Raw genomic sequence first — 23340 nt, forward strand, 5'->3', positions numbered from 1 at the left:
TGTAGTGTTTTTGTAAAAGGTCAGAAGCATGAACTTGTGGTTCTAGATCAGTGAATTATGATGCAATGTTTGTGAAACATTTCCCTTATAGTTTAATGACTGGCACAGATGTGCACTCACAAAGGGAAACCCCTCTCAAAATGTACCCAATATTAACATATTTCTGCCCGTGTGGATTTCCCCCCAAAAAACAGTCAAGACAACAGCAAGATATTCGCTGGCCATTTTATTGATGTTATTTTACAGTGGAACAAATGATAATGTAAACCAGCACTTAAAAGCAAAATAAAAAAAACTCTTTAAATGCTCTACATGCTATATCCGAACCTAATTCAACCATGCTTTCTTGGAACAAATTTTTTTATAATAAAAACATACAATTAAAATAAAATTAATGACTTACAATATACTTCACCATTAACTTCATTTTAATGTACCTTCCATTGGTTTTCTTCCATGCACACAATTCTAACAATAATTATAATATATAAAAAAGGAAAATTAAGACTTTAGGCGCATAAAATGCCGTAAAGCATCATCCACTCGTACAGAGCACCTACAAGTTAAAAAAAATCCTTATGGTGAATCCTTTTGATAAGAAATGCTGGAACTTGGGAGAGCATCATGAACTCAAAAGGATGAGCGATCACCCACATCTAAACAAACACAGAGCGCCAAGACAGACCAGAATGGAAGTCCAATGACTTACATAAAAAAAAATTACAACGTTCTTAAAATAAATATCTCACATCTGCTAAAAATAAATAATGGTCTTAACACTTCACTATGGCAAATGCAAAATGAAAATAGACGCCGAGTGGACTACATTAACGAGAGGGCAAGTGTTTCATTAAATAAAGCACTACAGTTGGGAGACAGAACCTTCTGCTGTTACCTTGAGGTAGATAACGCCTTTACAAACCTACGGTTAACGCTTTCCATGCTGGCATCGTGTTTGAGAAAGTTTACACATTACGAACGAAACGGCCAGAGGCTTTGCTTTCAATAGAAACGAGATGGAAAAACAAAAATCTAATAAATAAATAGCCATAGTCATAAAACGACAGGAAGAGAAGGCAAAGATGCACTGCTTGTGTGTCTCCTATTGGCTGTCAGTCAGAAGGTCACATTATGATGTCAGTGACGGTGTCTCCCACACGGTTAGTGCATTATCCCACCCTCATTTCCTCTGTTCCTTTGCCTACATCAAATAAACCAACAAATTCTGTTTAACAGTCGTTCCTCTGTCTTTCCCTATCCTGTATCCGAATCTACAGTACAATGTGTGCAAATGTCATGCCATTAGTTATTTGATTATTTCTGAAACAGAAAATTAGAGGGCCAATATGTGTGGAAACACAGTCCAGCACTTTGAACGAATTTACAAACTGAATTCATCTACGTTTAATCCACAGATAAAAAACAAAGAAATAAACGTTTCCTTAAAAAGTAACCATATGTAAAAAGATATGAAATGATTCAAGTACAGAAATACATAACTCTATAAAAAATAAGCTGGACTCTGCTTTGAACGGGTGGGGTTTAATTCAAATGCTTGAAAATGCTGCTGTAGGTTTTGTGGGCGATTTGAGGAGAGCGCTTAACAGCAGAGGGCGTCAGCGTGGCCTGGATGGATTTCAGAGGAATGTCGGCCGCTCCATCGAACCCCGGAATGGCCAGAGACTCTAGCTGCATGTTAAGGACGATCTCGGTGCCCCGTGATATGAAGTCTTCTTCCTCCGGGGAGGACACTTCATCGGGACCCGACTGAACCTCGGACTCCACCTCCTCGCGTTTGCTAAAGAGCCGGTCCAGGTAACTGCTCTGACAGCCGCTGTTCTCCTTCTGGAGCTGTTCGTCTTTGCGGACATCCCAGCAGGCCTCGTCGATCAGGCAGCTCTCGCTGACGCCGTCGCCCGTGAAACTGTCCCAGGGACAAGGCGACCAGACGCCAAGCTGAGCCAGGTTCACCAGACACTTCTCCTCTTTCTCCTGACTGACGGACTTGGACAAGGAGCCGCCGGGGATGCGGGTGTCCAGCTGAGAAACCGAGGTGTTTAACTCGTTCAGGAGGTCCACGTCACCGGGTTCCGGCTGCAGACTGAGTTTGATGGTGCTGGCGATGAAGGAGTCGAAATCAAAGCCCTGGTTGTGGTTCTGGTGTTTCTCCTGCACGCGGTCCTTTTCGGCCGCGGTTTGGTTCTGGGTCGCTTCCTGCAGAGCGATCTGGGCCTTGACCAGGCCGTTCTTCTCGCACTTGGTCTTGCCCTTTTTGTCGATCTTCTCTTTGCTGTGTTGCTCTTTCCAGTTGGAGAGGTCGATGATGAGCTTTGGTTCGTAGTAGTGGTTCACCTCGCTGTCTCTCCAAATAAGATTATCCAGGTAGGACGGGGACACGGCTTTGTAGTTGCATGTGTAGCCACACTCCTGCTCGCAGTACTTGTTCTCATGGTGATCTTCCTGTTCCCACGAGTGCTCCGACGGGAGGTCGAACGATGGATCCTCTAGGAATTTCTCGCACTCTCCGTCCATGTATTTGCGCGGGTCAACCTGGACCACCTCGTCGTCTGTGCCGTCAGACATGGCTCGGGGATCACGCTGTACGTCCTCCAGCTCGTGGGTGCTGTGCAGATGCCAGTCTTGATCAGAGAATTGGCTGTCGTGATATCTGCGGTAGGAAGAGAAGCGCAAACATTAAAAAAACATCCACCGAGAGATGCATCCCTATGGATGTTGGAATGTTAACTCAGGTATAAACCCATCACCTGTCCCAGTTGTAGATATGACTGTTGCTCTCGTCCATGAGTAAGATGTCGTCAACTTCATCTTCAATGTGAAAAGGATGCAAGGACACGGGTTCATCTAGAGGATAGGAGTAATCGCTCATGTACGGGTGAGCCAGGGCCTCTTCTGCGGTCAGCCGGTCAATGGGGTTAAAGGTCAAAATCTTCTCTAAGAAATCCAAGGCTAAAGAGAGGAAAATACACAATAGTGATTTATGCTGCTACACAAATTTCCTTTTGCTCATTTTCAAGTTGCTACTCTGGTGGATCATTATTAAAAACTCAGGACTATGTTGCTGAAAAAAAAATTGAAGTCGTTTTTGTGAATATGTTTAAAAGCTTACCCTCAGGGCTGACACCAGGCAGTAACTGGGCAAGCGGCGTGTGTGGTTCTGACATGTCACTCTTGATAAAGACAGGTATAACGCTTTGGAGTTCCAATCTGTCTTCTTCATGGACAACCGGAATAGATTCCAGAATCAGCTGCATCTGTTCCAGCTCGTGGGCGCCTGAAAACGCACGCAGACAGACAGACACGTTTATTAAACAAGAAAAAACTGTCACAGCAAAAACACTGCCAATATTAAACAGCAGTTCATTGAAAGATGATCTATTTCGGTGTACGTGTTTGTGTTTGGTCAACATGGGGGAGGCACTCAACTAATAATAAACCACAGTGTTTCCACACATTATACTTAAGTACATTTACATAGAATTTTCACACCCTAATGTACTTTAAGTAACATTTTTCTGCAACATACTTTATTGACCAGAAAGAGTACCTTAATATATTTTATCATTGTTTCAGGGTTTCCACTCTAAGTCAAATTCACTGACTTTCACTGACTAAAAAGCTGCATGTCCATGACCTATGTACAGGATGCCATGAGCCTGGATAATGTAGTGTACACTTTGAGTTTATAAAAATGTATCTAAATGGGTGAAATGAATAAACGGTTTAAACTGTAGTCAGCAGAGGCATGCACCAGAAATGGTACTACTTACATCAAGGTAACAAGTGGATTAATTTTGATTAAAGGGCCCATGGCATGAAAATGTTAGCATTGCCACTTTGTGAGCAAAAATGTGTCATTTTGGGTGTGTCATTTAAAATGTCAATGATGGGATGAAGTGCAAACACGGATCAAAATGATGGTGGTTTGATGCAATTCAAAATCAACTGTGCGGTCAATAATTTATATAATTTAATAATAATAGTTTAATTAAGGGGGCGGTATTATTATAATAAGAGCTCCTTATGACATCATAAAGAGGGCCAAAGTTCAATGACCTATTTTTTGCTCACACCTACAAAGTGGCAATGCTAACATTTTCATGCCATGGCCCATTTAACAGAAAGTTAAAATGTATAGCATTAAACAAAAATCCCTGATATTCCATGACTTCGTCAAAAAAGTTCCCTGACTTTAATGTCAGGAAAAGAACTTTTAAATTCCATGATATTCCAGAAATTCTATCACCCATGGGAACCCTGTTCTATTGTTTAGACAATTGCATTATTTTCTTATTAGTGACATAAGCTGTGTCCCAATTCAAAGGCTGTGACCTTCTAAGGACGTATTTTAAGGCCTAGTGCGTCACAGCAGCGCGACTTGAGGCTAGTAAGGCCGTCCCAATTCAAGGGATGCTTAGAATGAAGCCTCAAAATGCATCCTCATTTCTCTGCGCTGTTAAGGATAGAACGAATGGATCTTTAACAGAAGAGGATATCCCAAGAGTCATTGCGCGCCTGCAACGGCTGCATATAATGGATGGATATTCTAAAATAAACAATTAAAACCTTAATTAAATAAAAGTGTATTTATCAGAAAACATTTTTCTTGTCACCGTTTTAGTATTATAAGTTATGTTGTGTGTTAATATTATTCTTTTTATGTTGCGTATATTTCTAAGGTTGATTAATTTGATATACTGTTGAATAGTTTAATCTATATCAACGTGACATTTTCTAAAAATAAATTAATATTTTTCTGATTCCATATTTAAGTCAGAAACGTCTCCGCTGTGTCCTGCTGACAGGCGCGGTGGACGCGTGTAAATTATGGTCCTCCGAAGGCTAGACCGTCTCATTTCAGTTCTCTTCGCGGACTCTGAGGCTTTCACCTTGAAAGACTGAGTGCTCACCTTTTAAGGTCGCATGCTTATAAGGTTGCAGCCCTTGAATTGGGACACGGCTATACTGCCCTACAAAGGCTAAGTGCAGTAACCAAACACTGAAATCGAGAAAAATGCCCTTTAAAGTTTTTTTTACACCAGCCAGTCAAACATGTTACTGCAATTTTGGCACACAAAATTGGGACAAAATTGAACCAGGAGACTTTGTCACAAGACACAACAGATCTCACAAAGCCCATTTCAACCCCTAACTCAATTTTGACCAAATGGAACTAAAGCAAGACCTTTATGCAATCACCCTGCACTAGTTTCCATTTTGTTTGAGTTTACATAAGAAGCTCTTTGCTACCGTTGAAAAACCTTGGCCCAGTTTAAACTTATATCAAGAATACAGGAAATGACCTTCCACTACCTTAATGGTGTGTGCAAGCTTAGATAAGAGACCAAAAAACATATAGGAGAGACAAACTGCAGCACTACAAGATTAAATACACAATGTTTAAATACCTGCAAAGAGTGTCCTTCCGGTGAGCATTTCGGCAAAGATGCACCCGGCAGCCCACATGTCGATGGCTTTGGTGTAGTTATTTGGGGAGAGGAGCAGACGAGGAGAACGGTACCATTTAGTGACGAGACCCTCAGAGAGATGCCCCTAAAAAATTAAAAATGAGATGACATTAAAAATGCATAATATTTTATATTTGATGTTATATGAAGTGAACAATGTAACTGCATAAACAGAGCTTTGCCAAATCAATAATTCATAAATGAACCTGACATAACATCCCATATTGCATAACAACTTCATAACACGTTCATTATGTTCTCTCTCATTCATTGACAAGGTCAGGCACCACATAACCTGTATAAAACACTCAGGAGAGCTGTCCCAAAGGGTTTCTGAGACTGAAAACAGGACTACTAGCACAAAGGCATGGCCCACTTTCACATGTCTACCTGCACAAAATTCACAAAGCAACACACGCACGTGTCGCAATTCTCATATCACACAACAGAGTCACATGCTTACAGCATCCACACGTTTTCGCTTGATGCATAACCTCCATTGTACACACTATCCATCACAAACACACAAACAACCAGTGACCTACAACAAGCACAGACGTTTGGAAGAACATTAAAGGAATAGTCTACTCATTTTCAATATTAAAATATGTTATTACCTTAACTAAGAATTGTTGATACATCCCTCTATCATCTGTGTGCGTGCACGTAAGCGCTGGAGCGCTTCGATAGCATTTAGCTTAGCCCCATTCATTCAATGGTATCATTTAGAGATAAAGTTAGAAGTGACCAAACACATCAACGTTTTTCCTATTTAAGACGAGTAGTTATACGAACAAGTTTGGTGGTACAAAATAAAACGTAGCGCTTTTCTAAGCGGATTTAAAAGAGGAACTATATTTTGTGGCGTGGTAGCACTTTTGGGAGTACTTCGACTCGCCTGAAAAGTCCGCTCCCCTTCTCACTCTCATAATGGGAGAGGGAGGGTGTTACTGCGCCGAGTCGAAGTGCTCCCATAAGTGCTATTACGCCATAAAATATAGTTCCTCTTTTAAATACGCTTAGAAAAGTGCTACGTTTTATTTTGTACAACCAAACTTGCTCGTATAACTACTCGTCTTAAATAGGAAAAACGTTGGTGTGTTTGGTCACTTCTAGCTTTGTCTCTGTTTGATACCATTGAATGAATGGGGCTAAGCTAAATGCTATCGAAGTGTCGCAGCGCACTCCAGCGTTACGTGCACGCACACAGATGATAGAGGGATGTATCAACAATTCTTAGTTAAGGTAATAACATAGTTTAATATTGAAAATGAGTAGACTATTCCTTTATGAAACAGTCGGCACAGTTTTTGCGTAACTGGTCTTGTGTGGGGTTACGTAATGCATTGAGACACAATTCCCTGGAAGTGGATTACACGCATTCAGATCATAACCGTGAGACAATTCTGATAAAAGACTAAAATTAGACCTCTGCCTATTTCAAGAAACCAGACTTGAACCATTGAGAAAATCATCATCTCTCGAATAATTAAAAAAAAAGAGGTAACTAGAGTGTTGCTACATGGCTGATAGGTTGTTCTGGGTTGTCCCAAGTCAGAAGAGCCCATGCAGATTTCTTATACTTTAGACTGGTGGTTCTCAAACTTTTTCAGCATGAGGTCACCCCTTGTGTACAGTGTATCCATTTATGGCCCTCCAAAGAAAATTTATGACATAAAACTTTAAAATTTGAATTAAACAAAACATATTTATTGAAACAATCTAGTGCTGTTGGTTACGTAGTTTTATTTTTCTGATGTTTAAAGGCGGAGTCCACGATGTTTGAAAAACGCTTTGGAAAAGGAGACGGGCCGACTACCAAAACACACTTATAGCCAATCAGCAGTAAGGAGTGTGTCTACTAACCCACATACTTGCCGGGTTGCGTATGTGTGGGGCGGGTCTATCAACAGAAGGTCCAGATTCTATTGGGGTAGGGGCATGTTTGTTTAGGTGATTTCAAATATCAACATTGAATGAATGAATGAATGAATGATTTATTTCAGACTGACAGTCAACAACACACACAGTTGAGCTAACACAGTTGAGCTAGCAAGCAACCAAATATCTGCTTCAGTCTGAAACAGGTGTAGGCTGAAGCCCTTGCTTATAATGCCTACCCTTTTTAAACATCATATTTTAACAACATAAAATAAAAATAATAAGATAAAAAAATGTATTACCCTATACCATGTTATCAATCAAATACTGATAAAATTGTAAACATTAATTTTGCCTATGCGTACAGTTTCATAATCCAAAATTCAAAAAATCAACTTGTTCACATATCTCTTTTTAACTAGTTTCATATAGTTTCAGTGCATTATTTTTAAATAATTTCTTTAATTTACTAAGTGTCCCACATTTTTTTAATTCCTCATCACAGCTGTTCCATAGATTTACACCTTTTACTGACAGGCAATGGTATTTTGCGTTGGTCCTCACTTGTTTCTTTTTAAATACACAATCTCCTCTTAAGTCATGTTGACATTCTCTTACTGTAAACAACCCTTGGATACTTTCTGGCAATTGTTGTTTTTTTGCTTTATACATGATTTGTAATGTTTTTAGTTCTACTAATTCTTTGAGCTTTAGAGCCTTTAATTCAATAAATAGGGAGTTTGTTGGCTCCCTATAGTTGGTTTTCTTCACGATTCGTATTGCTCTCTTTTGCAGTTGAAATATTGGATTGATATTTGTTTTATAAGTATTTCCCCAAACTTCCACACAATAAATAATGTATGGAAGCACTAGGGAACAATACAGTGTGTATAATGATTTTTCATTTAAGAAATCTTTGGCTTTATATAATATTGCAACAGACTTTGAAATCTTATTCTTAATATAAGATATATGGGGCTTCCAATTTAGGTTATTGTCTATAACCACCCCAAGAAATTTAATTGTTGACACCCTTTCTATTTCAACTTCATTAATCATTAGTTTACTTATTGTGTTTGATAAACGATTACCAAACACAATAAATTTCGTTTTGCTTGTATTTAATGTTAATTTATTCAAATCAAACCAGTCTTTTAGCAATACCATTTCTTTTTTCATTGTATCCAAAAGTTGTTTCAGATTATCACCAGAACAAAATACATTTGTATCATCAGCAAATAATATCAATTGTAATACTTTGGAAACCTCACATATATCATTAATATATAACAAAAAAAGCAATGGGCCCAGCACAGAGCCTTGGGGAACCCCACATGTCACCTGCAACCTTTGTGACTTGCAATTGTCTATTTGTACATATTGATACCTTTCCTTTAAGTAATTACTTATCCAAGAGTGAGCTACTCCTCTTACTCCATATTTTTGTAGTTTTTCTAGTAAGATGTCATGGTCGACAGTGTCGAATGCTTTTTTAAGATCTAAGAAAACCCCAACTGTGTATTGTTTATTTTCTATTGCATTGGATATTTTCTCCACCAATTCTATTAATGCATGTGAGGTTGTTCTGTTTCTTCTAAACCCATATTGTTGATTGCTTATTATGTTGTATTTTATAACAAAATCATTTAATCTTATGTAGAATAACTTTTCCAATATTTTTGAAAACTGTGAAAGCAAAGAAACAGGCCTATAATTTGAAAAACTATGTCTATCTCCAGTTTTATATATGGGTATAACCTTAGCTATTTTCATTTTTTTAGGAAATAAGCCTTTTTGTAGGGACAAGTTACATAAATGTTCCAGTGGTTTGTCAATACACTCAATAATATGTTTAACTACAGACATATCCATATCGTTCCAATCAGTTGACTTCTTATTTTTAAATGATTTAACAATGTCAATTATTTCTTTCCCATTTGTTCCTCTTATAAACATTGATTGTTTATTCACCTTACCCGTCTCTCTTAATGTTTTACTTCTACTTCCAATGTCTTCAATCTCCCCAGCCAGACTGGGACCAACATTTACAAAAAACTCATTAAATTCATTAGCAATTTTTTCCTTGTCACTTATGTTTACATTATTCTTTGTCATAAAATAGACTGGGCATCCTGTCCTTCCAACTTTGTTTCTTACTATTCCATTTAAGATTTTCCATGGCTTTCAAACATCATGGACTCCACCTTTAATGTATTATGAAATCTGTGTAATTAATGTATTTTATAAAATGTCATTAAACTGGCACCATCTCAGGGGCACCCAGTTTGAGAACCACTGCTTTACACCACAATGAAGACACATCATTTTAATCACGTCTGTACACATTTTATTGTCCACATAGTAAAATTAAGGTGCAACTCTTTGCACACTGCTCAACAAGCAAACCTTAACCAACAAGTGTCAGGATTTTAATACTGACAGCTTGCAAACAGCAACAATTACATGATATAACACCTACACAAAAACTAGGGGACATTTCGGACATCAACCTTTCATTTAACACTGAAATTGGTGTAATTTGTCTTTCATACACAACTTTAAAGAACATGTTTACCAGCAGTGTTTAAACTGGGTTTATTTCCAGACATTTCTGTCTGTAGTGTTTGCTGACTTGGGCAACACATGGTTTAGAAAGGAGAGCAGTCTCACACCAAGTTCAACGAGGTCCTCCTTTTCTCACTCCTCTCATTTCAGCGAAATACAACCGTCTAACCACGCGAGTAAAACCAAACCAGTCATGACACATTTTCTGTGTCTAATTTGAATGTTAAATGAATCCGGCCCCTCTACAGGCGTGAGGTGGCAGATGACTCACAAAAACTGTAAAAGGGGCTCTTCAAACTAAACCAAAAGGGATCTCTAAATGTCACACGACACCTGGGGCTTTTAACAGAAAAGGAAAAAAAATAAGACTTGGCATGTAGTTCAGTTTACTTGCTCTGCCAACATTATTACTTTGTGACATTACCACATTATTTCAGAAAATATATAATACCTTCTTATGTAGCTCTCTTCTCTATATTGTGATATAAGAAATCACTACAGTTTTTTATTATTATTTCTAAGGTTTTTCTAAGAGCACAAAAGTGGGTCAGTTCAGTCGATTCAGACTGGTTTTAGTGCTTATTGTGGACAAATTTTCTGTAAAAAAAAAAATTAGGTCAATGTGAGAGAGAGAGAGCTGAAGAGTAAAACATGCCCAGTCCAACTTATGTCTGCACAAGTCCCCCGTATTTAAAAAGCAAAGTCTTCACATGACACATTCAGTAAACACACATGCACACAGCTGAAGAAAACTACCTTGAGTACTAGCTCAACAAAACCTTAATGGCTGCAGAGATGAGCCAGAACAAGTCTGAACCCAAAGACACCAACAAACATCAAACACCGGAGAAAAACAGCATCCAAACACAGACAAAGAAAAGAGAGAATAAGAGGGAGAAATGGAGGGGTTGAGGCACTAATGTAAATACCACACATACCTCAAACAGGGTCATATTTCTAAATCAGAGAAGCTTGAAAAACAAAGTTCATCCAAAAACAAGCAACTTCCCTTTTAAATATGAACCATCTCAATTTAAAGTCCAATAATAAAGTTTTACTTGCACCAAAAACTTTACTCTGATCTGCGGCGGTTTTGCAACTGTACCTTTAAAGCTAGAAGTATAGTTTAGCTTTCACGCACAGCGCACACCGGCAGATTTTTGTAACCGCGTGTATTTTGTACGCATAGGTCGTGCTTGCCCGTACAGGTGAATGTAGTATGTAGCCCAGGAGATTTTGTCGCAAAGCGCTTGTGTTGAAAGACTGTCAAATAAACTGCTTTGCAAGGTGGTGTGATTTACGTTACTGCCAGGTGTAAACGGTGTTCAAAACGTTTTGAACTCGTCCACTTTCAACCACATTCAGAGGTATTCAAAACCCCTTTCGATCGGATTGCTTTTGTGGTGTAAATGCACATGTGGTTGAATGTGTTCGAACAGCCACACACGACCGCCTTCCCTCCACCCATTTATCTAACCTGAGGTACCAAGCACAATGTTTTATGTCTTTTCTGACTTCTGGCGAGAAAACACATTGTACAGCGCTATTTTTAGCCTTTCATTGATAAAACTAAAGCGGCTGATCTCCGCAGTTTCATTTTTGCAAGTGTGTGAAGTTACGCGATCCTATTTCACCAATTGCGCTGAAAATTCAGAGAAATCTCTAACATGTACAAAACACTGTACAGCATGTTTACTTACTACACAAGCAGGGGACTCTGACATAATATTAGTTTGTGTCCATATAAACTCATCATTACTCCCGCTCGCGTTTGAATGACAGCGGTCAAAAGTGGACAAAAGAGACGGATTTAAATACCAGGTGTAAACGTGATGGGTCTCTCTCGTCCACTTGTGTTTACATCAATCGGATCACATCTTAATACCAATTGTAAACAGCCCCCTCTCTCTGAGAAAACAGTAATGTATCTCCGCCAGGGGATAGCTTATTTATAGCATTTTAAATCCATGGAATAGTTTATCTTTGCATCTAGAAAAAAAACAGGCCATGAGCCAGGCATGTTGAACTTGTTATGAGTGAACTATTCCTTGAATGATTTTCAAAACAAAGTAATTCTAGGAAATGCAGTAGCAGAAAGTCTGTGAATATAAACCAGCGACAGCAGGTCGAAGTTTGCTTTATACACACTAGTGTTGGGCGATATGCCATTTTGAGATCTTCCTATCGTCATCCCTTGATATTGCCGATACACGATAGTGTACTCATTTATGACAAGTGACTTGATTGATGGACAAAAAAGAATCAACGGCAACAAGCAACACTATCATGACCACAACCTTCTTAACTGATGCGATTAATCCGAGCGCATCATTGCGCTCTAAAATTTCCTGCATGCCAAGAAGCGGGAACAACACACTTGCTGGTACAAGGAAATTTCAGAGCTGCACGTATTACAAGCCCATTTGCAAGGAAGAGTCAGAATCGTGCGCATTACAAGTATTTTGCTTGTTATCAGAAATAAACTACACTAAAACAACTCTATTGTTATTGATGAGTCGTGGAAGTCTACTGGAAGTTACGTTTGCTTATGTTGTTACTGCTGAAACGGTCTATATACCCACATACCCAGGGCTTAAATCTGCTGACTTTATAGGAAAATGACATCACACACACACACATTACCCCTCTCAATAAATCAAGGCACAAAACTGCTTAAACTGGTTGGCAAAAGTGAGCACAGAGCAGTTTTGCAGTACAACCCAACAGAAACTGTTGATGAGCGCTAGCAATGAGGTTTGGAAAAACTAACCCAAAGTATTTAACTTTTATGCGTACTTGATCTAAAAAGAAAAAGCTAATGTGAATTTGAAAACAATTTAGTTCTTAAAGGTCATGTTCTTCCTGATACCATTTTTTAAACTCTAGTTAGTGTGTAATGTTGCTATAATAGCATAAATAATACCTGTAAAATGATAAGGGATGCACCGATATGGAAATATTGGCCGATACCGATAACTCTTTATATTTGGGGGCCGATAACCGATATATATATCGGTTAGGCCGATAAATATTCATATTAATTTCACAATGAAAAACTCCCAGACCGCGGACATCTTGTCTTTGCGCTAGACTAGCATACTCTTCTTAAGCCCGCAACACGTGTCATCTTCGTGCTATGTCACAGAAAGCACCAATCAAAACTCCACATGGCCAGCAATGAGCAAGTGAAGTGGTTCAACAAACCAAAATAATCCATAATTTATCGGCTTTCATTTATCGGCCTAATTTTGCTATCAGACCGATAACCGATAATATTAAAAATAAGCAGTTATCGGCCGATAACGATATGCCGGCCGATATATCGTGCATCCCTAAAAATGATAAAGCTCAAAGTTCACTGCCAGGCCATATATTTTCTTGAACAGAATCAGTTTTTCAAAGCCTACAGTGAACAGCCGGTTTGGCTACAGCCTTCTACTTCCAGCTTTAATTACGGCACTAGAATGCTTTATGACTAAACTCCGCCCACAGGAATACATCAGTCACCAGCTAAGCTAACAGCCAGCTAAGCTGCTATTGATTCACAACACACTAAACAAACTACACAATCAGAACTCGATACGTATTTCTGAAGGAGGGACTTCATAGGACAAGGAAGACATCAGCTGTTTTTAGGACAGTGAAAACAGCGGTATACAGATAAGTAAATTGTGTGAAAAATACCATGTTTTTTACACATGAAACATGAACACGTTATATTGGGCAAATTAAACACAATCAAAGCTTCAAAAACACAGACAGAATGGGACGGGACCTTCAAACTAAGTACGTTTTTATGAGTCTGTAGAGCAACTGGGACCAGAGCCCTGAAATTACAAAGCCTGAGCTTGATATTGTCTCTTTATTTCCTTGTTCCCTGTAAAACAAACTCAGTCTGGTACATGTGTGGGGGAGAGACGGCAGCTATTCATAGATATGGTGCAGGAACAGCTCTGGCTCTGAATAAGGTGACTGAGTACAAAACTGGCTTTCATAAAGATCACGTGACCTCACAATAGAGAGCCGATGAAAAATGTAACACACGTGTATGCTTGAAACAAGACACAAATCCCTACACATCAGCCAGTGAAACTACCACCATAACAAACTCCCCACAACCTACCAACAAAAACCACATACACTAACATAAATGATAAATAAGAGAAAAAAAATGTATGCAAAGCTGTGAGTTTAAACTATATTCAGACTGCTTGACTCATAACACACTTGTGAGATTCAATATCATGTGAGACTAAGTAACTATAAAATATAGTTTAATATTTTTTGCTGTAAACACAAACACACAAACCAGTCTTGCCACAGTGGAACAACTTCGTATACGGAAAACATACTTTAGGATAATGTACAGGAAAGGGTTTCACAGTAACAGGAAATGTAAGTGTTTATTAGCAACTACGTCATATGATTTACTTCCTGTAACACACTAAATCAACAAAAGCAAAGATGACTTATACAATCACAAGATGTCACCTTGAAAGCTATTTAATGATAAGAAGAAACTGATTTTTAACACTAAAGGAAGTAACTAAGAAGGAAAATAAATACCTTATGGGAATAGTGGGGGTCCATGATTCTGGCGAGTCCAAAATCCCCAATTTTCAGTACTAAGTCCTCTGTGTTGACGAAGAGGTTGGCAGGCTTCAGGTCACGATGAAGCACGTTGGCCGAGTGGATGTATTTGAGTCCACGCAGCAGTTGGTACATGAACAGCCGCGCGTGATCTTCAGACAGCAAGCCCTGTTCAAGTACTTTACAGAGGTCAGTCTCCATGTACTCCTGTACGATGTATACGGAGTTGACCTCTGTCAGGGAACTCACATCCTCCGTCAAGTGGCAACCACTGGGCCCCAGCGTTTCGAACACCTTCACAATGTTGTCGTGGTCAAGTCTGCGGATGATTTTGATTTCGCGCAACGCATGTTTGACGCTCTGAGGGTCGGTCAGGACGATCTTTTTTACAGCGACCCGCTTGTCGCAATCGGTATCGACGGCAGAGAAGACCAGGCCGTTTCCACCGTAGCCCAGCGGCCTCAAGTCCATGTAACGCGGGCCCAGGTCGAAGCCGTGAATGTTCATGAGGCTTTCAAATTTCTCGGCCATTTTTCGTGCTAGCAGAGCAGCTCTGTGCAGATATTATAGCAGGAAGGGTTTTTGATTTAAGTGATATGCAGCAGATGTTGATCGCAACTACTATAGCTAGTCGAGAAAACTAACGAAAAGAAAAAAAAACAAGAGCCTTAAAGGACTGCAGTGTCCCCGTCTGGCTGTCACAGCGTACTCTGAGAGGTGTTGGGAACCAATTTAGTTATGTTACTTAAATATGATGTCATCATTCAAAATACATTTAGCAGCTTATTACGGAGTTTGTGGGAGATCTTCCGCTTTATTTCAATATTTGATAGGGGCGTAATGGAATGAATTTGGAGGCCAATCAAAAATCTGAACGTAACCAAAAAAAATTGTAATTCAATACCTATAAAACCATTGTCACAGTGAAGAAATTTTCAGTGTATGACTGGCCCTGAGCAGCATCATTGTTTAACGGTCCAAACAAATGATAAATCTACTTTTTTTTCTTTTTTTCCTGTTTTAAGCACCTGATGCAGGGAAAATTGAAGGGACAGCCGATCTCAGCAAGATTTCTTTTCAATGATCGGGTGGCTCCAGCTCACCGCAGTCACAATCAAAACTATCCTCCATTTTACACTGGGACACCCTGCAACAGAGAGCAGAAAAAACACTGTTTAGAAAATGCACAGTTTACTGGAATTTACATTCATTTTAAGTACTTTATAAGGTAGTGTTTAGAAGTCGACCGATATGATTTTTTTTCTCTGGCCGATTCCGATATTTAGAAATCAGGGCAGCCGATGGCTGACATATGATGCCGATTTTCTATTTGTACATAATAATCAAATGTCCTTATCATTAGCAGATATTTTAAATGTAAATATTTCACTATTTAAGCCAATGTAATTGACGGTCACACTGCTACTGTGGTTACACGCGTAGATACTGCCTACCAGCGGTCTGCGCTTGTTTGCATGTCAAAGCTGACGACGACGCAAAAGTATAAATGAAAACCGACGCGGAACTACGGCATAGGACCTAAGCACAACTATAACAAGCCCTTTAGGTGCCCGCAGATGCGCCTGCCTATTAATCGGCCTAATTTTGCAGCAAAATTGGCCAAAGACGATTTTTTTAAATATGCCAAAAATCTGCCAAATTATCGTCCTGGAAGATAAATTGGTCGACCTCTAGTAGTGTGCACAACAAAATGTTTACGTCGGCATATGTTTTCAATTGTTTCTAATGGAAGTGCTGCTCTTTAAAAAAATGTCAGCAGCTGGCGGTTTTTGTCCACACTGAGTGCCGGCACTCTGCTTTTTTTTTTCGTGCACAACGCTGAGCGCCGAGAGTTTAAAATTTTTCAACTCTGGGTGAAAAGCTCAGGTCAGCAATGTCACTTCTCACTCGGCCATCCAATCACAGTGGAGGAGGAGTGGTGACACTATCACAACCAAACGGGGCATCGTTCAATTACTGATAAACAAAGTAGAAACATTATTGCTACCAAAGCGTTCAGCTAAAATAAAGCTGGCAAGTGCCTACAGTCAGCATCCGCCTGGCGTTTCATCCGCGTTTTAACGTTTTGGTGTGCACGTCACCTAAATTTACTTGACTTCATCTATTGAACATTAACAATTTCAAGCGTAAACAGGAATACTTGTAAGCAATTGACTGTTCATTTACACAACATCTCTTTGCCGGGCTCACGTAACAGCAAATTTAGTCATCTTCAAATAAATGCAGACAATTGTTGTGTGTACGTAAAATGATTCACAAACATTTTTTTAACTACATAACAGTTGTGTAAACATAGCCCAAGTGTATCAAGACTAAATACTGACACGATTTTAAATATTTATTTGAATATTGAGACTTTAAAAAAAAAAAAAATACAAAGAAACACTAAATATATGTTACTCAATTTTTTCTAAAAGGTTTTCTGAATGAAACCGCTTTGCGTAAGACCGCGTAAGCCTTTCACCAATGTTTCCTCTGTTGGTGTGTGATAGTTCATGTACCCCATCTCTGACGTCTCTAAACTATCTGATGTCATGGGCTCCCATTTCGTTTGCCCATACAAAAAAACTGCACCACAATGCTGGTAACATGAATGTAATGGATAAACACAGGTCCCAGCTAAGCACACATTAGCTTATGTCTGAAGGTTACAGATGATTCAGCCACGTTGCAGCGGTGTGTGAGGAAAATGAGGGCCGACTGGGTCCCAACCATTTTGTTAACTAAAGGAGGCCACCAACAAACACTTAAACATATAATGACATTTAAACAACACCTATAAGTCATGTTTAAACAAATAAAAGAGATATTGTTTGTGTGTGTTAAACAAACACAAAATAATTGTGTTTGTTATGGATTTAGTCTGTTATGGTCCCCCACACACTTAAACTGCGTTGAACACATTCACTGACAATATTTACTTATATTTTTAGGACAAAATGTAAACCACTAAAATTAAACTATAACACGGATTAATTAGTAATTCAGTATTATGATAGGCTCAGATGTATGTGAGAAGAGACAATAACCATAATAATAACAACAACAATAACAATAAAGTAACTAATGAATAGCAGTTTGATGTTTTTATGGTAGTGCGGTAAAGTTAACAGATGGTCAGGATGTGTTTTATAATTAGATTTTTCAGTTTCTGTCCTCCATTTTACTGCTATGCTACATGCTAAAGCTAAACATGAGCCGGGTCATATTACAACATGACCTGTATTAAACATCCCGTGAAAATACCAATAAACCACATCAAAATAATGGATATTATATACACAATGTATAAAACTGCTGGTAAACAAAACAAACGGCACCAGGGCTTGTGTCAACACCAATTCACATCATAAATCAGATTAAACACTGTACAAAAAACGCATAAGATTGAAATACAGCTGTTTATATCACATAATAAAGCTTCGTATAATAAACAAACCCGACATTTAAGGGTTTATGTGTTAAACTCTCGTGTTTTTAGGCGCTTCTTAGCATCACCCGAACAAAGAAGCTTATTATCCTACGACTGATCCTCGCGCCACCCTTTACTGTTAAAAATAACCAGCTTACCCTTATAAAACACACTTTCAAACCAGAAACTCTTATTAATAAAAACAAAAACACAAAATATAAACTTACTGTTCTCTCGTCTGTCATGTATGCTTTATTCCTAACCGCTTTTGGTCAGGTATGTGAGCGCAACAACCGCGCCATACAGACTGCTGTGTGTGAAGCAGCTCTAATGTTTAAGTGCCTGGGTAAAAAGCGCCGCTGCACATGCGCAGGGCGATTCTATTTGTAGAAGCGTTAACACGCATGCGCAACACTGTTGCACTCCTTTTTATTCGGTATTCGGTAACCCCCTTGAAACTACCCAAGATACAACTTGATGCCCCACAGAGTTCATGAAATGCATGAAAGAATAAATAATAAAAATGAACAAAAAATCTTTCTCACTTTGGTTAGTCGCTGTACATTTAATAAAAACTTAAAGATATACATTGATTAAATAAATAATTAAATATATTAAACTAAGTCAAGCAATAGCCTATTTCGCATGTCTGCTTCCTGTTAAATATTTACATTTTTTTTTTTTTTTATAAATAATGACCAGGGTGTCATATATTTGAACCCTAAGCTGCAGTTCAGTCTTATTCCTGATGCTGACTTATCTCATTAGAGATAAAGCAGGGGTCGTTCTGTTCAGTCCCAAAACGGTTTGTAACATCCTGTATTTCTAAATGAATGGGTTGTTGCTGACGTTGAATCCGCCAGTAGGGGCAGACTAAGCCAGATCTCAATGTTCCCATCATTCAAGATTTATTGACATGACATTAGTTAACTGCTTTCCTAATAGTTCTGGGTCTACGGTGATATAATTAATTTGGGAAATATCATGCATTTTAAGAGTTGCATAAATGCATTCATTGACTTTTTCAGATTTTTTCTATAACATTGTCACTTAGAGAACCTTTGGAATGTTAACAACAATAACATGAAAAGAAACAACATTAAGCTTTGAATATGAATGAGAATCGTCTAGCATTCTACTAATCGCATAGTCTGCATGTTCTGATCGATCTATACTTACCGCAAAAGGGTTGATCAATCGCCCAATATTCCCTTCCGGTACGTCTCGTTTATTTCCAGAATAATCCTAATGCTTATTATTATATGTTATCCGAGTGTCTTCATATAGAGGTGAGCAGTGGGCTGTAGATTGCATTGCACCACTGCATAATGATACTGCAACATCACCGCAGACGAGCTGTCTAAACGCCATCCGATGTCAACAAGCTGATAAGGTAACAAAGACGTCTAACACATTTGGTGAAGTGAAATGGCATGAGATGGAAGAGCAGTATCAGGACAGGGCTGCATGTGCTGCGCCAGTGCTGAATAAGTGGATGCGGTGCAGCATCAGCAACAGCATCAGTTACGCGCTCATGTGAATCCCCATGTGCTCGTCTATGCCGCACTACGACTGCGCTTTAGAGTAACACTGACACCAGAGCATGGCCATAATTGAGCCCAAATCATCGTATCACTGTTACAAATCATCATATGAAATAAATAAGTTTAACATTTATTTGCTGCATCATCATTTATTTTTGGTGCATAAAACGCATTGTAAAGTTTTTTATTTTTATTCATGTTTATAGTAGAATGACAATTAAATATAATGAAAGTAATAAAAACATTCTTAATATACACATATACAGTACATATGCCTATAACGCTGACATAAACTCAGTTTATGAATTCAGCATATACATTGTCTACTTTATGCATAGTTAGGTTTTGGTTCATTTTAAACATAAAAACAGGTTGCTCTTTTCCCACACATTAAAAATTGATGTGACTATGGATATTAACTTGCAAAAAGCACAAAATGTCATTATTCTCTGCTAATGATTTCACATCTATCATTTTCAAAACTCAAGAGTTAGCCTATTTACTTTCTTAATGGAAAAAAGCAGTCTATAAATTCTGATAGTTGACAATTTGGCTGAGCGAATTTATAGAGATATCATAAGAACATATGTCCTGTTCGGTCTGCTTTTGCATGTATATGTTTGTATCTGTTTGATTGTTGATCATTCTTTGCTGCAACTTTTTAATATGATGATATATTCAGATGTCACCAATCTCAGTAATGAGTAGATGTTGTGTAACTCATATAGCGTTACCCCTTATTTCATGATGGAAGTTTCACACAGTCATAGTTCACATCCAATATTTTAAAGGTCAACGGTGCCAAATCAAGACACGTGTGTGACCCACTCAAACATTGTGATTGCAGAAGACTTTTAATGAAGACAAAAATAAACACAAGCAGATGGTGTGATAATACAGACTTTGTATCTACCTGTAACATGCAGAAGGAGATCAGAGAGTGTTAGGTAACACTTGATTTGTGCCATTCCCTTACACACGTCAAGCATTCAGGTTTATAGCCCTGTCTCTGTTATCACACAGCCTTAAACAGGTAATCCACTTTCATAATCAAAGATGTATAATTTTTAATGTGAAGTAATTTGAATGAAAATACTGGGTTTTACTTAAAATAGATACAACCAGGCAAACTGTAATATTTTTTATACATTTATAAAGAAAGATCTTATTATTAAATAAGTGTTGTTGCTAAGGCAACCATCACTGTTACTATTGCTTATATTGCCCAAACACAACAATCTAAGCAATAAGCTTCAGAACTTAACTTGTCTCTTGCACAAAAATCTCAAAGTATCTCATTTAAGATGCTTCATGTGCAGAACAACTACCAGTACAGTAGCTTTAATGGTTATCTCCCTGAAGCGATCAAGGTACTGCTGACTGCATGACCTGGCCTACACTGACACCATCAACATTAATTGCATAACCGAAAGATGACACATAACCTTTGTATGTGTTTTTGAAGCTCAGTGGTTTGATTGCCAGGAAACACATAAAAATTACACCTTGTTATGCACTGTTAATGAAAGCGTCTGCCGTCTTGCAGACAGAGAGCAACATCACTGAGAAATTACTGATCAAAACAATAAAGCCATGTAGGAATTTTCCATAATCTATAGTTTACATAATCCAGTGATCCAGTTATTATGGTCCATTGAGCCTCCTACACCCTCTCACAACTTGCTAGGAGCCATGTGTACCATACTGTGTTTACTGTCTATGAATACACGCTGTCAAACAACCTCCAGAGTCTTATTAGGGAAACAACACTCTTCATACCAAATAACTGTTTACTGCACAACTATAATTACATAAAGTGCAAAACTGTTCATTTAATGATGTTCAGATGAAACGGCGTAATGTGTAACTGTGCTGATTCAAGAGCTTATTGCTTCTGAAAGTTTGACATTGTGCTATGAATAACTGAACCATGCCAGGACCTTCCTGTCATAGTCACCTCCTAAATTCTGAAGCTGTCCATGTGCACCATGTGCACCCTGTTCCTGGTACCGTTCCCAACCTGTCATCGCGAATCGTCCCGAGAGTTTATATTTCTCAAAGAGAGAAAGACACCAGGAGAAATGTTCTGGACTTATAAGAGTCACCTTATTAGTGTCCTTCCACCAAGAGTCACAAGTTTAGCTACAATGTTCTGCATGTTAATACAGGAAGGACTGTGCCACTCACCATGGTTGAATGCATCCAACAACAGCTGGAAACACATTGTTATGTCAGTAATCCATACAAATATGCAATAAAGTGAGATAAAGTATCCAGAAAAGTAGTATCCAGCACAGAGGTGTTAAAGGCAGTCCATAAGAGACAAAAAGAAAGTGTCCAGGCAGAATGGTAGAGCACTCTGTTTCTGGACTCAGGCTCCATAGTGGGCTGTTATAGGCTGGGAAAGAAGGGGGCGGAGTTTATTCTGTTTATGGTTCTGTAAGTCAGTGCCAACTCCAATTACAGACCAGCCCCCCCCCCCTCTCTCGGGTTTATATCAGTTCACCCTACTTTCTTATTCAGTGCATTCGACCTTTGTGAGCTATAGTTTGTTGTAGATGGCCCACACAGAAATATCAAAAATAACTCACTACGTATTGGTATACTGAGTTATTTATTATTTGTCTATTTATGTATATACATTTAATGATATTGATAAATAAATTATCATGTTTACACACAACATTTTGTAGTAGTTGCTTTGAGTGACAGGCAGAACTATCAGAAAAGACCTTGATTTTTGTTTTACAAGTCGACAACTGGATATAATTACGTTGTAATACATAGTACATAACATATATCAAAGCATTGTTACTGTATTATATCATTACTGTATTATGGTAGCACCACAGTAATGTTTTGGGAATTACTTTGATATTCTGTGCAAGGGCTATGTGTCTGGCCAGATTAACGGCTTGAACGTTGGACACGTTTGGATGTTTACAGGACAGAAATACTTGGGCTTGATAAAGTTACAGGTTATACGTATGTACAGGGGGCTTGAGTGTCATTGTGTGTCCTGTTGCAGAAATCTCTCTTTCCTCTCTCCCTCTCTCTCTTTTCTTTTCTCTCCATTCCATACATGCCGTGCGTGTTGCATGCATGTGTTTTAGGTGTCCATGAAGTCATCGTTTCCACCAGCAGATGCCTCTATCATGGGTGTGATGTTATCAAAATTAAAGTCTTTGAATAGTTGGGATTGTGTCTGTAAGATTCATTACCAGCTCCAGCTGGAGGGTCACCCCAGACCCTGTTACTGTGGTCATTGAGTCGTGTTTACACCCACTGACAGGATTAAAAGCAGGTAATGAGTCCAGGAGATAGGCAAACATTGTATAAACACACCTGCACGCTCCTATCAAGCACTTGCACCAACTATGTGTCATAAGGGTCGACTATGTTAAGCAACTCACAGTGCAAGATGCACATTTTATCAGTATTTGTGTCCAATGCTCTACCAGCTGACCTACTAGTTTAGTGTTTAGGACACACAAAATGGTTTTACATCTATTACATCTGTATCAGAGCTTATTATAAGAGGACTTTAGCTTTATAGAAGATTATAGTTAATAGACTAGTTAGTTCATGCTGTAATATTTTGGTTCATTTGGCATCAGCACTGGATCAAACAGGGACTAACCCACCATTCATACAAAACTGCCACCACGTAAAATTGTTACTTCGTCGTTTTCCCATGAGATCATGTTTGCTTGTCAATATAAAATGTGTGGTGGTACTGAAGTAAAATCTTTAATGGTTCTGGGTAAATGAACAGATTTATCAATGGTGTGTGTCTTATTAGTGACTCAAAATCTGGCCTACAGCAATTTGTTGCCCTATC

At 38.5% G+C, this 23340-nt stretch overlaps 1 protein-coding gene across 3 annotated transcripts; it reads right to left on the bottom strand.

The window, feature by feature from the left end:
- Positions 1-211: 211 nt before the first annotated feature.
- Positions 212-21860, bottom strand: mapk6 (mitogen-activated protein kinase 6). Of its 3 annotated transcripts, none has more exons than XM_055173735.2 (6): positions 21687-21860; positions 14499-15669; positions 5427-5571; positions 3128-3292; positions 2766-2967; positions 212-2668 (listed from the first exon to the last, which is right to left on the bottom strand). In XM_055173735.2, the coding sequence occupies exons 2-6, from the start codon at positions 15051-15053 to the stop codon at positions 1543-1545; spliced, it is 2193 nt and encodes a 730-aa protein (XP_055029710.1). In that variant the 5' UTR covers positions 15054-15669; positions 21687-21860; the 3' UTR covers positions 212-1542. The 3 variants fall into 3 exon arrangements, with proteins under 3 accessions (XP_055029710.1, XP_055029711.1, XP_055029709.1); XM_055173736.2 differs by lacking the exon at positions 21687-21860 and adding an exon at positions 19135-19420; XM_055173734.2 differs by lacking the exon at positions 21687-21860 and adding an exon at positions 18183-18336.
- Positions 21861-23340: the final 1480 nt, after the last annotated feature.

The sequence above is a fragment of the Misgurnus anguillicaudatus genome, chromosome 15 (genome assembly GCF_027580225.2).
Source record: "Misgurnus anguillicaudatus chromosome 15, ASM2758022v2, whole genome shotgun sequence".
NCBI classification, from domain to species: domain Eukaryota; kingdom Metazoa; phylum Chordata; class Actinopteri; order Cypriniformes; family Cobitidae; genus Misgurnus; species Misgurnus anguillicaudatus.

Coding starts and splice junctions, on each gene's coding strand:
- mapk6 (XM_055173735.2), bottom strand. CDS start 15,053: ATGGCCGAGAAATTTGAAAGCCTCATGAACATTCACGGCTTCGACCTG. Junction 5,572..14,498: donor ACCCCCACTATTCCCATAAG/GTATTTATTTTC, acceptor TTAATTTTTTAG/GGGCATCTCTCTGAGGGTCT. Junction 3,293..5,426: donor CGGAAGGACACTCTTTGCAG/GTATTTAAACAT, acceptor GTGCGTTTTCAG/GCGCCCACGAGCTGGAACAG.